The sequence below is a fragment of the Cucurbita moschata genome, unplaced genomic scaffold (assembly GCF_002738365.1).
Source record: "Cucurbita moschata cultivar Rifu unplaced genomic scaffold, Cmos_1.0 Cmo_Scf00001, whole genome shotgun sequence".
NCBI lineage: Eukaryota > Viridiplantae > Streptophyta > Magnoliopsida > Cucurbitales > Cucurbitaceae > Cucurbita > Cucurbita moschata.
Genome location: NW_019268517.1, coordinates 5,009,174 through 5,025,059, shown reverse-complemented (window position 1 = coordinate 5,025,059; position 15,886 = coordinate 5,009,174). Strand labels below are relative to the sequence as shown.

General features: G+C 36.2%; 1 protein-coding gene across 1 annotated transcript; it reads right to left on the bottom strand.

Moving 5' to 3' along the window:
• Positions 1-7,322: 7,322 nt before the first annotated feature.
• On the bottom strand, positions 7,323-7,748 carry LOC111450230 (14 kDa proline-rich protein DC2.15-like). The gene has a single exon (XM_023090248.1). The coding sequence runs from the start codon at positions 7,746-7,748 to the stop codon at positions 7,338-7,340; it is 411 nt and encodes a 136-aa protein (XP_022946016.1). The 3' UTR covers positions 7,323-7,337.
• Between the last annotated feature and the right edge of the window lie 8,138 nt (positions 7,749-15,886).

Genomic DNA, 15,886 nt, shown 5'->3' with positions numbered 1-15,886 from the left:
AGGGAATGTGTCTCAGATCCTCAATTTCTTGAGGTGTCTTAGGACTTTGTTTCTTCGACAAATGAACTCCATGCCTGAAAGGTAATAATCTTTTCTTGGAGTCTTGCATCTTATATCGAATCAACATTTTGTCGATGTACGATGCATGAGACAATGCTAGTGTTTTGTTCTTGTGATTCCGAACAATTTGGATTCCAAGAAAAAACAGAGCCTCTCCCAAATCTTTCATTTGGAATTGTGTCTCTAGCCAATGCGTAATGTCAGTCAGAAATCCCACATCATTTCCAATGAGTAAGATATCGTCAACGTACAATACCAGGTAAGCTACTGTAGCGTTGACTATCCTTTTATAAACACAAGGTTCGTCAACATTCTGTTTAAAGCCATAAGATTTGATCGCAGTATCAAACTTTATATTCCAGGATCGAGATGCTTGCTTCAACCCATAAAAGGATCTTTTAAGCTTGAAAACCCATTACTCGTGATCCTGTTCAATGAACCCCTCTGGTTGAGCCATATAGATACTCTCTTCAAGATTGCCGTTTAAAAAGGCTGTCTTAACATCCATTTGCCAAATTTCATAATCATAAAATGTGGCAATAGACAAGAGTATTCTAATCGATTTAAGCATAGCAACAAGAGAGAAGGGTTCTTCATAGTCCACCCCCTCTCTTTGGTTATAACCCTTTGTTACTAGTCGAGCTTTAAAGGTTTGTACCTTACCGGTTTGGTCTCGTTTTCTCTTATAGATCTATTTCAACCAATAGGTTTTACCCCATCTGGTTGATCTACAAGTTTCCAGACTGAATTGAAGTACATTGACTCCATTTCAAGATTCATGGCTTTAATCCACTGATCTCTATCTTCATCATTCATTGCCTGTTTATAGGTCAATGGTTCCTCAACGCCATCATCAGGTATGATGAATTGAGATTCTGCCAAACCCAAGTAACGATCGGGTTGAGTTATAACCCTCCCACTACGTCGAGGCATTCTCAACTCTTGAGAAGGATGTGATTGACCAGAAGTGTCATCTCGATCAACAACTCTTGTTGAAGGACCAGCTTAATCAACAACTCTTGTTGTTTTATCAATTGCTTCTTTAGAAATCTCACTTAATACTAGTTTGCTGCGAGGTTGATGATTTCTTACGTGGTCTTCCTCTAAGAGTGTAGCATTTGTTGATACAAACACTCTATTTTCTTAAGGGTCATAAAACAAACCACCTTTCATCTCTTTGGGGTATCCTACGAATATACATAATTTTGAACGACGTTCTAATTTCTTGGGGTTTTGCAACAACACATGTGCTCGACATCTCCAAATTCTGAAGTGACGTAAACTACCTTTACGCCCTTTCCATAACTCATATTGTTTTCTAACTTATCATAGCCTTAACGTTCTTATACCTATCACAGACATATCATTACGTGAACGTACCTTAGTCATATCATCACAAGAACGTAACCTAACGCTATCGTTCTATCAATTCTAACGCTATCGTTCTATCAATCCTAATTCTATCGTTCTATTAATCTATCACAACCTATCCCTTTCTACCCGTAACCTAACCGTATTCTTTCATCAATCTCTCTTATCCATATCACTCCGGTATGTAACCTAACCTTAACGTTTCATGAATGTATTTTACTCCTATCGTTACATTTCGTTTTGTGCATCCTCTCGTATCCTATCTCACGCTTATCATTGAACACATCGTACCGTAATTATTATCAAACAATTCACATGTTATAACATATACATAACAAATAAGAAGCATATCGATCCACAGACAATTCACACATATCAATATATATGACACGTTCAGAACCATGGGGAACGTGTAAACAACAAATATAACCATGCCGATAGTAAGGTCACTTACCAGGCTAGCTTAAGTCGTTGTAACAAATGTGATTTAATTTGCTAGAATTCATATAAATGATTGACATTTAGTTTCTAACTCAAAGCTAAACCATTGTAAGAATTCGAAGATCTAACTATAATTGGTTGTGATTTCTAAAAAAACAATAGGATAAAAGAAAATGAAGATTTTATATATACCTTATTGATCAGATCTATCATCACGTAAAACTCCCCGTGAATCACAACTGGGTAAAGGCTATTCTCTCTTTTTTTTTTGTCAAGTAAATCTGACTATTATTATTTTTCTATTTTTTTTTTTGGAGTAACTGTTGCTTTCTGGCTTAAGGATGGGTTAAGGAATTATAATTGTGGGAAGGGATGAGAGGTTAGTGGAGAGAAGTGGGGAAATGTGTTTTATTTTGTTTATTTATTTTTTATTATTATTATTTTAACCATTTTTTTTATAATTAGTTTTTATTTGTTAATTTCTTTATTTATTTTTGGGCTATTACAAAATCCTTCGAGCGCTTGCTTGGATCCTCTAATCAAGCTAATTTGTAACGACGTCTGAAAGTCAGCGGAACCCCATAGTGTCATATACTATTCAAACTTGATAGCTTGGCTAATTATCATAGGTTTAATGTATGGAGCACAACTGCGAGTATAAACTATTTATTGGTCTGTTTTTCTTGAGGCTTCAACTCTAGCTAACCAAGGAGAGACTTAAAATATAAATATATCAAGAATAGCTCAACAATCCTCACATTTGTGTAGATCAAGGTAGGTCTTAAACAAAGATACTCTAATTTTTCATACGTTAATAACTTCGCCATACGAATCAACTTCAAAACCCCCATTTTACATCACAAAAGTAACCTCAGAACCCTTTACACACCTCAGGAGTAGGTTTTAGACAAGTCCCTTACGTTGAACACCGTCGGCAAGGAAGACGGAACGACGGACTTTCGAGCTTCTCCAGATCTGGGAGTGTGAGGTCCTTACCAACGAAATCTGTACCAAAAACGGGGTTAGGGTGAAGAATAATCTGGGGAACATAGGAAAAAAGAGGGAAAAAGGACGTCGAGACGACGTTGTCGAGGAGAGAGAGAGGTTGCCGGAAAATCGCGCTGGCAGTCTGGCGAAGAGGACGAAGTCTGACCCGAGAGCCGGATTCGGCAACCTGAACCGAACCCCATTCCTTCGGTCGGCCCAGAACTGACGATTCCCGCAGCCCAAACACCCTGACCCTTCACCCGTGAACCAGCCCATCACCGCGTTCGGCCTGAGTCCTGCGAGCGATCCGTAAACCCGTGCCTAGACCCGAGACTCCTGCACACGCATCACTCTCTGATTTTGCCATGTGGCACGTCTGCAGCGCGGCTCCTCTCGGCTTCGTCGGCTTAATCGACACGAATAGTTGTTGGAACTCGGTTTCCAATTCCATCGGCGTCGGCTCCCCGGCTCTAGTGGCTTATTCGACTCGGGAAACCTATTTCCAGCCCGTTTGACACCGTTTCGACCCTCCAGGACCTGGTTTCGGCCCTGTTTAAGGTAAAATGGAACATTTTAAGGTTGTATTTCACAAATTCCAATTGGGAATTTATTATTATTTGTGAAATACTAACGAAAGTGACTAATGAACCAATAGGAACCAACCACCAATAGAAGCGTAGAACGTCCACGAGGAGCTAGGAGCTTATGTTATATTCTAGGCAGTACTTTGGCTAAGGCCTACTAAGTAAGTGGCTCACCCATCGTAGGTTACGCGTTAATTACTGTATGTTGGCACGTGCCCGTGGATATGCACGTGTCATTAAATTGTATGCTAGCTTAATGTGCTTAAGTACGAAATCATGTGAACGTGAATGTATGTTATGTATGCTGCTTAGTTGATGTGATATGTTATGCATGTGACGATGTGTGGCCCTTGTACGATTATGGCTTGTTTGTATGAATATTTAAATGTAACTGTATGAGTTGTATGACATGAAATACGGTAAATTGCATGAAACATAACCCCGCTAGGAATATGTATGATATGTAAGGAAATGAGAATGAGAATGACATGTAAGTATGAAAACGTGACACAGGGTTATGTTCATTAATGATAACTGTAGGACTAGTGGGACCTCATGCATATTGTGTGTTCATGCATTTGGGGAATACCCCTATCCCATCACAGAGGTACGGACGCGTACATCCAATGGCAGGACAACGATCGTTATGCCTTACATAGCGCTGCCGTGACGATTCTAGTTTTAACGGGTCCCGGTATAAGGGGCTCAAAGAGTATGCCCACCGGCTAGGGACAGTGGCCCAGCGGTGTGCGAACTAGCTGGTAAGCCCATACTCGCACGTATGGGCTGCGTGTAGAGTATATGGTACACGTCCACGATTACCTGTTAGGATTACACCGTAGGGAAAACGAAACGAAAGATAGGTTCCATCATTTCATTGCATGTGTTTGTCGCATAACCCCGATAGGGGGTCACTTACTAAGTATTCTAGAAATACTCAAGCCTCGTGCTACTTTACTTTTGCAGATAAGGGCAAGGCATCCATGTGACAACGACGGCGGCATCGTATACCCCGGGACTGTGGCACATGCATAGGGTAGTTGTTTGTTTTTTTCGATTTCGTAGTCTAAGCTGAATTTGGTTGCATCATTACTATAGGTTAGTATAGGTTGAAATGTATTTGCATAATAAACCATAAGCGAGAATAAAACATTCATTTTGGGTTTTGTTAGTTTTCCTTTATTTCAATAATGTTCTTCTCTTTTTTTCTCCCTTGTAATCATTTTCTCTGAGGTAATAAAATGCGAGTGCAAGTAGCATTTATGAATAGGACCCATTTAATGTATATTCCGCATTTTAAGGTATAGTAATGACCTTAGATTAAATTGGTAAAATATTAGGGTCGTTACATTTAAAGTGTCAGATCTGGATCTTATCAACACTTCACTCTTCTTTAAGATCTTCTAAATCAATTTTCTTGTTAGTAAATTGATTAGATTTTGCGAATCAGAAGAAAAAAAAAACCATTGAAAGAAAGAAAGCTTATTGATGTTAAATGTCTTTCTTTTTTCCTCTTGATTATTATATGTAACTCTCATAAGTTACCACGTCTAAATTAGTTCTTAATCATTTTCTTTTTTTAATTCGTTTCTTTGTCGTTATTCGGATTTCTCCTTCAATACCCTTGTTTATGTGTTGAGTGTATTGTCTATTCACTTTCAATTGCACTTAGCTCTATAACATAGCTTGTCTCACATCCCAATTTGTTTTTTGGAGTGTGATTTGTGTGTGCTCAATTGTGAGGGTGAGTTTGTAAGGGAGTGACACATTGATTCGAGTGTTGAGTGCTAAACACGAGTGAACTACATTTACAAGTGAATACACGCGAGGGAGCGCTTGTGAGGTCCTTTTTTTTCTTTTACCTTTCTTTTGTAACATCGAAAATCCAGACAACAATACTGACATTACTATGCACGATTGAGAGAAGCACAACAACGAACCATGAAAAGACTAATTCGAGGAATAGAAGAGTTGACTGGTCGAATAGGAAGATTGGAGATTCAAAATCAAGCTCGACATAGGATTCCACTACCTACGCCCTCAACCGATACATATGAGGGCGACAATTCTGATCACCACGAGGATAATCCACATGTGGTTGGTCATGGCTTGATGCGAGGGAGAGACCATGGAAGAAGGTATCATAATTTACAACAACGAGTTCCTTATGATGATAGAATTAATCGTAACGTGGGGAGCATCAAATTAAAACTTCCCAAGTTTTATGGAAAAACCGATCCAGAGGAGTACCTTCAATGGGAGAAAACGGTGGAGTCGGTGTTCAACTGTCATAATTTTAGTGATGAAAAGAAGGTACTATTATGCATTGCTCAATTCAAACAATATGCTCAAATTTGGTGGGATAAATTGATGTCAAGTAGGAGAAGAAATCTTGAAGCACCAATTGATTCATGGGTCGAGTTCAAAGAGTCCATGAGGAAGCGTTTTATTCCACAATATTTTCAACGGGACATGGCCCATAAGCTTCAAGTATTGAAACAAGGACCAAATCTGTGGAAGATTATTACACGCTATTCTGGGCTTTACTCCTTTACTACTCTCTATTTACCTTTCCCTCTATATTTAGTTTGTGGTTTTGAATTCCCTCATCTTCTCTAGTTACCATGTATTCCAAATTAATTTCTATTGATCTTTGTTTCCAAATCTTCCTTATCTCAGTGTTTACGGTTCACAAATTTTCTTGGTCATTCTATTTTTAATCTATTCATTTGGCTACTGATATAAATTTAATCTAATATTACTAATTGGACGTGATTTGCTAGAATTCATATAAATGATTCACATCTAGTTTCTAACTCAAAAGCTAAACCAATTCGAAGATCTAACTATAATTGGCTGTGATTTCTAAAAAAACAATAAAATAAAAGAAAATGAAGATTTAATATATACCTTATTTATCAAATCTATCTTCATGTAAATAAAGCTATTCTCTCTCTTTTTTTCTATTATTATTATTATTATTATTTTCAGTAACGGTTGCTTTCTGGACTAATAAATTGTGGGAAGGGATGAGAGGTTAGTGGAGAGAAGTGGGGAAATGTTGTTTTATTTTGTTTATTTATTTATTATTATTATTCTTTTAACCATTTTTTTATAATTATTTTTTATTTTTTTATTTCTTTATTTATTTTTGGGCTATTACAAAATCCTTCAGGCGTTCGCTTGGACCCTCTAATCAAGCTAATTTGTAACGACGTCTAAAAGTAAGCGAAACCCCATAGTGTCATGAACTATTCAAACTTGATAACTTGGCTAATTATCATAGGTTTAATGTATGGAGCACAACTGCGAGTATAAACTATTTATTGGGCTATTTTTCTTGAGGCTTCAATTCTAGCCCACAAAGGAGAGACTTAAAACAGTGAGACTGACGGCGATACGTAATGGGCCAAACTAGATAATCCCTGCTAACGGGTCAAAACGGATAATATCTACTAGCCACATTGGGCTGTTACACTGACATCCATATTTTCATTAAATTGAGGTCTCTACCGTTTTCGTCAACATTGTCATTTAAAACTTGAGTGTTAATATTACTCTCTTTAATATTTCATCATGAAAATTTTAAAGTTAAAGGTTTATTATGATTTCATGCAAGTAACACAGGTGAAACAAGATTTGAGGTTTCAAACATATGTATCGTCAAATTTGTAAAAAGACACAAGAGAACAGACAAACAACGTTGTTTATTTGCAAAAACTACGTACCATTATGTTACATTGCATTGTAATGTAACTATAAAAAGATGGTAGAATTCCGAGAAGATTTCCAAACCCATCATAACACGACGTACGAGCAAACTAATTATTTAAACACGACATTGAAATGGAAAATTGAAGAAGAAACTAGAAAGGGAAATGAAAGGATTTGGTTTCAAGCAGGGCATTGGAAGCCAGGCGGAACCTTCTTTCCACAGTAGTTCAAAAGCAAGCTGAGGGAAACTGAGAGGTCAATCGGGAGACCCAAGGCTCTGGCCTTCACCGCAGTGCAAAGGCACACAGCAGCTTCCAGGTCAACAAGGCCTTGGATTAGGGTGCAGCATGGGGATTTTGGTGGTGAGCCGATCACTACATGCACTAGACCGTCCAGCAAGTCGGCGCAGACGCCGAGCTTGAGGGTGTCCTTGGGGCACATGAGGAGTGATGGTGGCTGCCTTGAAGGGGTGGGCTTGTGGGGCTTGGGTGGCGGCGGTGGGCAAGGGATATAGGTGGAGCTGACCATAGTGAAGAAGAGGAGGTTGACCAGGAGGAGGAGGGCAATGGGTGAAGAGAGCTTGGAAGCCATTGGTGGAGAGATATTGAGGGGTTTGTACGTTTGGGAATTTGTTATATTTTAACACAAAAATTCCTTATAAATTGCTCCATACAAAACACCCAACTTTTTCATTTACTTTATTAAGTTTTGAGGAATTGATTTGAGAGAGATGGATTTTCAATTAGTTTGTCTATTTTTAAAATATTATAAAAATGCCAAATGACCTGCAAAATAGACCAAGTGATGTTTGATAATAAGATATCAAATATTTTTAAAAGAAATTACTGTTGGAAAATAATATTTGATAGAAGCCCTTCAAAACAAGTGGGTAATAGATGATAATCTAGAAATTATTTTTATCACAACAATGGGTGACAAATAATTTTTAGACAAGTGGGAAAATATTTATTTTACTGTGGTTGTCATGGCTTTCTAACACCGCATGGGTGACAAATTTCTATTTGTTAACTTATTTGATTCGGTTTGGTGTTTCTCGTATTTTATTTTTTATTCACTCATTCCCATTAAGGTCAAGCTTCTCCTTTAGTCTCAAATTAATGTTTTATGTAACGATCCTAAATTTCTACATACTCAGAGTCGCTACTAAGTCTCATGCCTGTCTCTTAAATGTGGAATATAGCTCTTAGATACTCATCATAAAAAACGAAAATTTAAAACACATTCAGAACACTTCAAACTACTAGAACACATTGTCGATCTTACGTGTTTCAAAACATAACGTTGGAATTTAAAATTAAAACAAAAACAATTACAAATGAAATAATTTAAATAATGAAATAAAAGCGTTTTGTACTGACCTAAGACTAAGAATTTAAACATGCAACTACCCTATGCACATGCCACAGTATCTATATCTGGTGTCGTCGTCGTCCGTACATGGGCGTCTTGTCTTTACCTGAAAAATGATATATGGCACACAGCCTGAGTATTTCGAAAAAATACTGAGTAAGTCACCCACTGTTGTGGTCATGCTGATGCAAACACATGCAACATGCTCTTGGGATCGAGCTCTAGCGCATCTAGGAGTGACGTCCAATCTCTAACAAATTTGATGTGTAGTACTTCTTTACACACGACCCACATGTGCGAGTGTGAATCTGTAACGACCAAAAATTTTCTACTTAATTTAAGGTTGCTACTATATACGTATCATAAACATTGAATGCGGAAGACTTCATTTAAATTCCATAATACATAACATTTATCTTAAAACACAGTCATGGACTTGCGTGTTTTGAAAACATCTTTAAAACGACGCAACAAAAGACACGAAATAAACTAAATATGCGTTTAAGTTTAAAACATTCTATTCTAGCATAAGTCTAAGAAAATAAATACCACTATTCTAGGCATGTGTCATGGTCTCGAGTTGTGATGTCGTCGTTAGCCGGACAGGAATGCCTTGCCTTAACCTGAAAAATGTAGTAGCACTTTGCTTGAGTATTTAAAGAAATATTTGGTAAGTGACTCCACTATTGGGGTTAAATGCAACAATCACATGCAATGAAATGATGGGACTTATCTTTCATTTCGTTTCGTTTTTCGTACGGTTCTGTCCTAACGGATATTTTGGACATGTACCATATATTCTACACACAACCCATACGTGCGAGTCTGGACTCACCAGCTAGTTCGCACACCGCTGGGCCACTTTCCTTTTCCGGTGGACATACTCTAGGAGCCCCTTAGGCCGGACACCCGCTAGAACTAGTAACCGTCACGACAGCGCTATGCAAAGCATAACGATCGTTTTCCTGCCATTGGATGTATGCGTCCGTACCCTCGTGATGGGATAGGGGTATCCCCCAAATGCATGGGCACACATAATACATGAGGTCCCAAAACTTTTCCATTTTCATTATCCTTTAATACAACCCCGCTAGCATTATGTACATATCTTGTCATTTTTCATATCGTTTCAAATATCGTTCATCATTCATATCATATCGTTTCTCATTCTTCAGTTACGGGGTTATAGTTCATGTCATTTATCATAATTTCATGTCATTCATATCATGCTGTATACACACAATTTAAGAGACCTAACATAACGTTCTATGCTTTTATCATAACATTGTCAGTGTTAATATAACACATGCGGAAGCAATTTGGATCTTAGATAGTTTTAGAACATCAATTATAGTAAATAACTAGCATGTTTATAAGTATGAAAACTTAATGAGTTTGAATACTAACCGTTTGTAGTTCAAATTCCTTTTTCCTCACGAACCGATTTCGAACCACCACTAGTGTCTTCTCCACTATCCTCCGGCCTTAGAACGGGATTGTGGAATCAGGTGAGTGACTAAACTTGGGAGGGATTTTGTATCTACGAAGAGAGTGTTTGTCTCAAGGTTTTTCACCAAGGAAGACCTTCCATGTACCATGATCACTCTATTTATAGAGTTATGTTTGCATGTTCATGCAATTTTGAGATCGCCAAATTTTGAGACTCAAAATTTCACTCAAATGTTTGGGATTATGTGGCAAGCATGCAAGTTTGAGTTCACCAAATTTTGACACTCAAAATTCCACTCAAATGTATGGGATTATGTGGCAAGCATGCAAGTTTGGTTAAACCAAATTTTGACACCTCAAAATTCCACTAACATGGATTTTTCCATTAAATGAAGTCAACATGTTACTTTCTTGATTTTAGTTCAACAATTAATTTGAATAATTAATTTCAAATTAAAGTAATATTAAATGATTAATTAAACTATTTAATTAATATTTAATATTAATTCATATGCCAATCCCAATCAATTCCGACACATATTTGATTAAGATATTTAAATCTTATTTAAATATCTTAGATTCTCTTTTTTTGTTTAATTCGTAAATAAAATAAAAATGCGATTAAATATATTGTATATATGTAGCGCATATTCCCTAATTTGAATTCGAACACTTTGAACTCACTCGTCACACTGTTCTATTGTTTAGTCCGATATGAGCTAGCAGAGGGACCTAATGGACCTATAGATCATGGGCTCCAACGATCCAAGATTAACCGTTAAACTCATTAACCTTGTTAACCAACATTCATTAACTACTAGGACACTCCACTATAGCCTAGTAGTTGCACTCCCCTCACTATACATATATTTCTGTCCATTTGATATAACCATGATTAGTAAGTCGATCCTTCACAGGTTGTTCGTAACTAAAGCTGTGTTAATTTACCGTTTTACCCTTGAAGTTACTTCTTGTTCCTTATGTCCTACTTATCCTCTTATGAACAATTGGTTTGTGGTCCAACCAGTAAACCGAATCTCTCTCAGGCCAATGAGAGGGTGGGGTCCCTTGTTCATGACCTAGAGTCAGTGCTTAAGGGAACTACCTCTCTTCTATCCCTAAAAGTGGGTAGGAGCGAATTCCATCTTGCACCCCATGTCCCCAGCTATTCACCCAGTCTTACCCCTGAAATGGGAGGCCTATTGAGTCGGCAAACCCAAGCCACTCTCATTCATGCAAAGCTAAGGATAATTCCGAATAAACAGGAGTTCATGGTAAGCTCAGGATTAAGATCGAGTTACCTAGGTCATCGAATGAAAAGAAAATCAGTCTCAATAGTAAACGACATTATAAAGTGAGAGTGGTTTTCTTCATGGTCCGATCTTATGCAATACTCATTGCATAGGACACCCCCACTCACATGTCTCCACATGTACACTTTAGTGATCACATTGTTTATATCATATACAAAAGTGGGCCACATCCATAGTGTCCCCAAAATGAGGTACTCAGCCTTATCCTTATACTATAGATCATTTTGACTATATACTTGAACTTGATCCACTCTTATGTCTTTACATATAGTTCAAGTAATCATACTCTAGCCAGAGTGTTCTTCGTTTATTGGCTTTAGATTAATGATCGTAAAGTTCACTTTATTCAATAACAATCTTTACTGAATAAACAACAATAATAACTTTATTGAAAATAGAATATGTTTTTGTTTACAATAAGTTTTAGGACATAAAACCCAACAAAATCCCACTTGGACTAAAACTCTAGTGGGGTTTTATAACGTTGAGTAGAGAGAAAGACATAAATACAATAAACTAGGGCATCACATACTCATGCCTTTTCTTCCACTTGCCCTAGATTACATAACTTGTAGTCCTAGACTCACTAGGTGCCCTTCAAACACTTTAACCGTGAGGGGCTTTGTAAATGGATCAACAATGTTGTGCTCTGAAGCTATCTGTGTGACGATCACATCTCCTCGTTGCACAATCTCCCTTATGAGATGATATTTGCGCTCAATATGTTTTCCTCGCTTATGGCTTCTTGGTTCTTTTGAATTTGCAACTGCTCCACTGTTATCACAATAAAGAGTGACGGGAAGATGCATATTTGGAACGACTTCCAAATCAGTTAAGAATTTCCTAAGCCATACAGATTCTTTCGCTGCTTCACAAGCAGCAACATACTCAGCCTCCATGGTGGAATCAGCAATGCAACCTTGCTTTATGCTTCTCCATATTATTGCTCCTCCGTTCAGAGTGAAGACAGATCCTGATGTCGATTTTCTTGAATCTACATCGGTCTGAAAATCTGAGTCAGTTTATCCTATAAGGACCAGATCCTTAGCACCGTACATTAGCATATAGTCCGTCGTTCTCCTAAGATACTTGAGGATATTCTTAACGGCAGTCCAATGAGCACGTCCCAGATTGGACTGATATCTGCTGACAATTCCCACAGTATAGCATATGTCGGGTCGGGTACATAGCATGGCATACATCAGACTACCGACTGCTGTTGCATAGGGAATGTGTCTCATATCCTCAACTTCTTGAGGTGTCTTAGGACTTTGTTCCTTCGACAAATGAACTCCATGCCTGAAAGGTAATAATCTTTTCTTGGAGTCCTGCATCTTATATCGAATCAACATTTTGTCCTAAGAAATCTCATTTACATGCCGAAGAGAATATTTAAATATTTGCTTGGAACTATTGATTTAGGATTGTCGTATCCTAGAAATGTTGAATTTAAATTGGTAGGATATTCTGATGCGGATTTTGCCGGAAGCTTACTTGATCGTAAAAGTACTAGTGGAACTTGTCAATTTCTTGGTAGTTCTTTAGTTTCTTGGTTTAGTAAAAAGCAAAATTCGGTTGCCTTATCTACTATCGAAGCGGAATATATTGCGGTTGCTAGTTGTTGTGCTCAAATTCTTTGGATGAAACAAACTCTTTGTGATTTTGGATTAAAGTTTGATAGTGTGCCTATATTTTGTGATAATACAAGTGCTATTAATTTAACAAAAAATCCTATTCATCATTCTAGAACTAAACATATTGACATTAGACATCACTTTATTAGAGAGCATGTGCAAAATGGACATATTATTCTTGATTTTGTAAACTCTAATAATTAACTAGCCGATATTTTCACCAAGCCATTGAATGAAGAAAATTTTTGCAAAAATAAGCTTGAGCTTGGTATTATTCGTTGTGGTATATCTTGAATTTTATAATCTTGTTTATAATTATTGAATGCATGTTTTTAGGGGGAGCCATTATGTCATTCTTAAATGTATTCTTTTTCGATTGTTCTTTTTGATGATTACAAAGGGGGAGAAAATTAAGAAAAATATTCTCTAAGTTTGTTGTTTTATAATTTATGAATCATTTACTTGTTGTAATGTTTCATAATTTCTTAAGGCATTAATATAGGGGAAAATATGCTCTTGAGTGAAATTTATGATAATATATTAGTATGTATTGATATTATTACATGGATGGTGTATTACCTTGGTTTTTATGAATTTTTCTTGAAATGGTTTGTCATCATAAAAAGGGGAGATTGTTGGCTTATTGGCCCTTGATCTCACATTAATTAATTTCAATCAATTAATTGATTGATGTTTTGATGATAACAAACCTACTTTTAATTATTAACTATTTCCAGTTTTTTGAATCCCACAGTATAAGGTCGGGAATAACGATTACAACGACTTTTCAATTACTCAAATCAGAGCTAAAACGAAGAAATTAGAGTCGAGACAGCATACCCGACGTGATGATGTGGCAGCAAAATCAAAATGATGGACAAATCAAAATATATCAAAGTATGATATTTATAATGTTGGAAGAGTAACAAATGGTGGAGTTTTTCTTATTATTATATTTCTAAATGAAATTATTTTTACAAAATATAAATTTGAATCTAACCGTTACTCAAATCGATTTTTATTATTACTATATTATATTATTATATTATTATATTTTAAAATTTTGGAAAGGATTGAGTTTGCTCTTGAACTCGTAAAAAGAGCGGTGTAGCGGTTTGGCTCTGATCCGTGGAAAGAGTCGAGAAAGTTCTTTATTCAAATTCCCAAGAGGCGCTTGGGGAGTGGAGTAGGTCGAGTTTGACCGAACCACTATAAAATTACGGTGTCATTTTCTCTAACTCTTTCCTATTTAATTTCAAAATTATTATTGTGATTTATTGCATGTTCTACTTGATTATTGTTTTGACTTGAATTATTGTGTTCTAGTAATTATCATCTTCTACTTATTTGTAAAAAGTTTAATCATTAAAAAAAATTAATCACGTTTAAACACTTTTACCATTAAAACCCTATTCACCCCCCTCAAGGGTTGCCATACCGATCCAACACACATGTGCTTGACATCCCCAAATTCTGAAGTGACATAAACTACCTTTACGCCCTTTCCATAACTCATATCGTTTTCTAACTTATCATAGCCTTAACGTTCTTATACCTATCACAGACATATCATTACATGAACGTACCTTAGTCATATCATCACAAGAACTTAACCTAACGCTATCGTTCTATCAATTCTAACACTATCGTTCTATCAATCCTAATGCTATCGTTCTATCAATCTATCACAACCTATCCCTTTCTACCCGTAACCTAACCATATTCTTTCATCAATCTCTCTTATCCATATCACTTCGGTATGTAACCTAACCTTAACGTTTCATGAATGTATTTTACTCCTATCGTTACATTTCGTTTTGTGCATCCTTCTCGTATCCTATCTCAAGCTTATCATTGAACACATCATACCATAATTATTATCAAACAATTCACGTACTATAACATATACATAACAAATATCGATCCACAGACAATTCACACATATCAATATATATGACACGTGCAGAACCACGGGGCACGTGTCAACAACAAATATAACCATGCCGATAGTAAGGTCACTTACCTGGCTAGCTTAAGTCATTGTCACAAATATATCATTAATGAATGTTCGATTCTGTCCTTTGGAATCCGAGTCAACCTATATGAGCCCATGACATCAGTTTCAAGTTTGAACTCTACAACATTATTTCTCTAATTTACATTGGTATATTGTTAAAAGTCTTGAAATGTTATATATCTAAAATTATATTTTTATTAAAGATCTTATTTTTCATGGTTATGTTGTATAAGAGAGTAGATACGACTATTTCAAGCTATTCTCCACTTTACTCCTCTCTGTATTTATCTTTACTACTCTCTGTATTTACCTCTCTCTCTATATTTAGTTTGTAGTTTCAAATCTCTGATTTCTCTTTTTATCTGTTGCACTCTGTTCTCATGTATTCCAAATTAATTTCTATTGATCTTTGTTTCCAAATCTTTCCTTATCTGAGTGTTTACTGTTCACAAATTTTCTTGGTCATTCTATTTTTAATCTATTCATTTGGCTACTGATATAAATTTAATCTAATATTACTAATGTGACGCGATTTTCTAGAATTCATATAAATGATTGACATTTTGTTTCTAAATCAAAGCTAAACCATTGTAAGAATTCGAAGATCTCACTATAATTGGCTGTGATTTCTAAAAAAACAAGGGGATAAAAGAAAATAAAATTTAATATATACCTTATTGATTAGATCTATCTTTACGTAAATCTAGCTATTTTTTTTTTGTTGCAATAACGGTTGCTTTCTGGCTTAAGTATGAGTTGAGGAATTATAACGGGAATGGATGAGAGGTTAGTAGAGAGAAGTGGGGAAATGTTGGTTTATTTTGTTTATTTATTTATTTAACCATTTTTTTATAATATTTTTATTTCTTTATTTCTTTATTTATTTTTGGGCTATGACAGAATCCTTGGGGCGCTCGCTTGAACCTTCTAATCAAGCTAATTTGT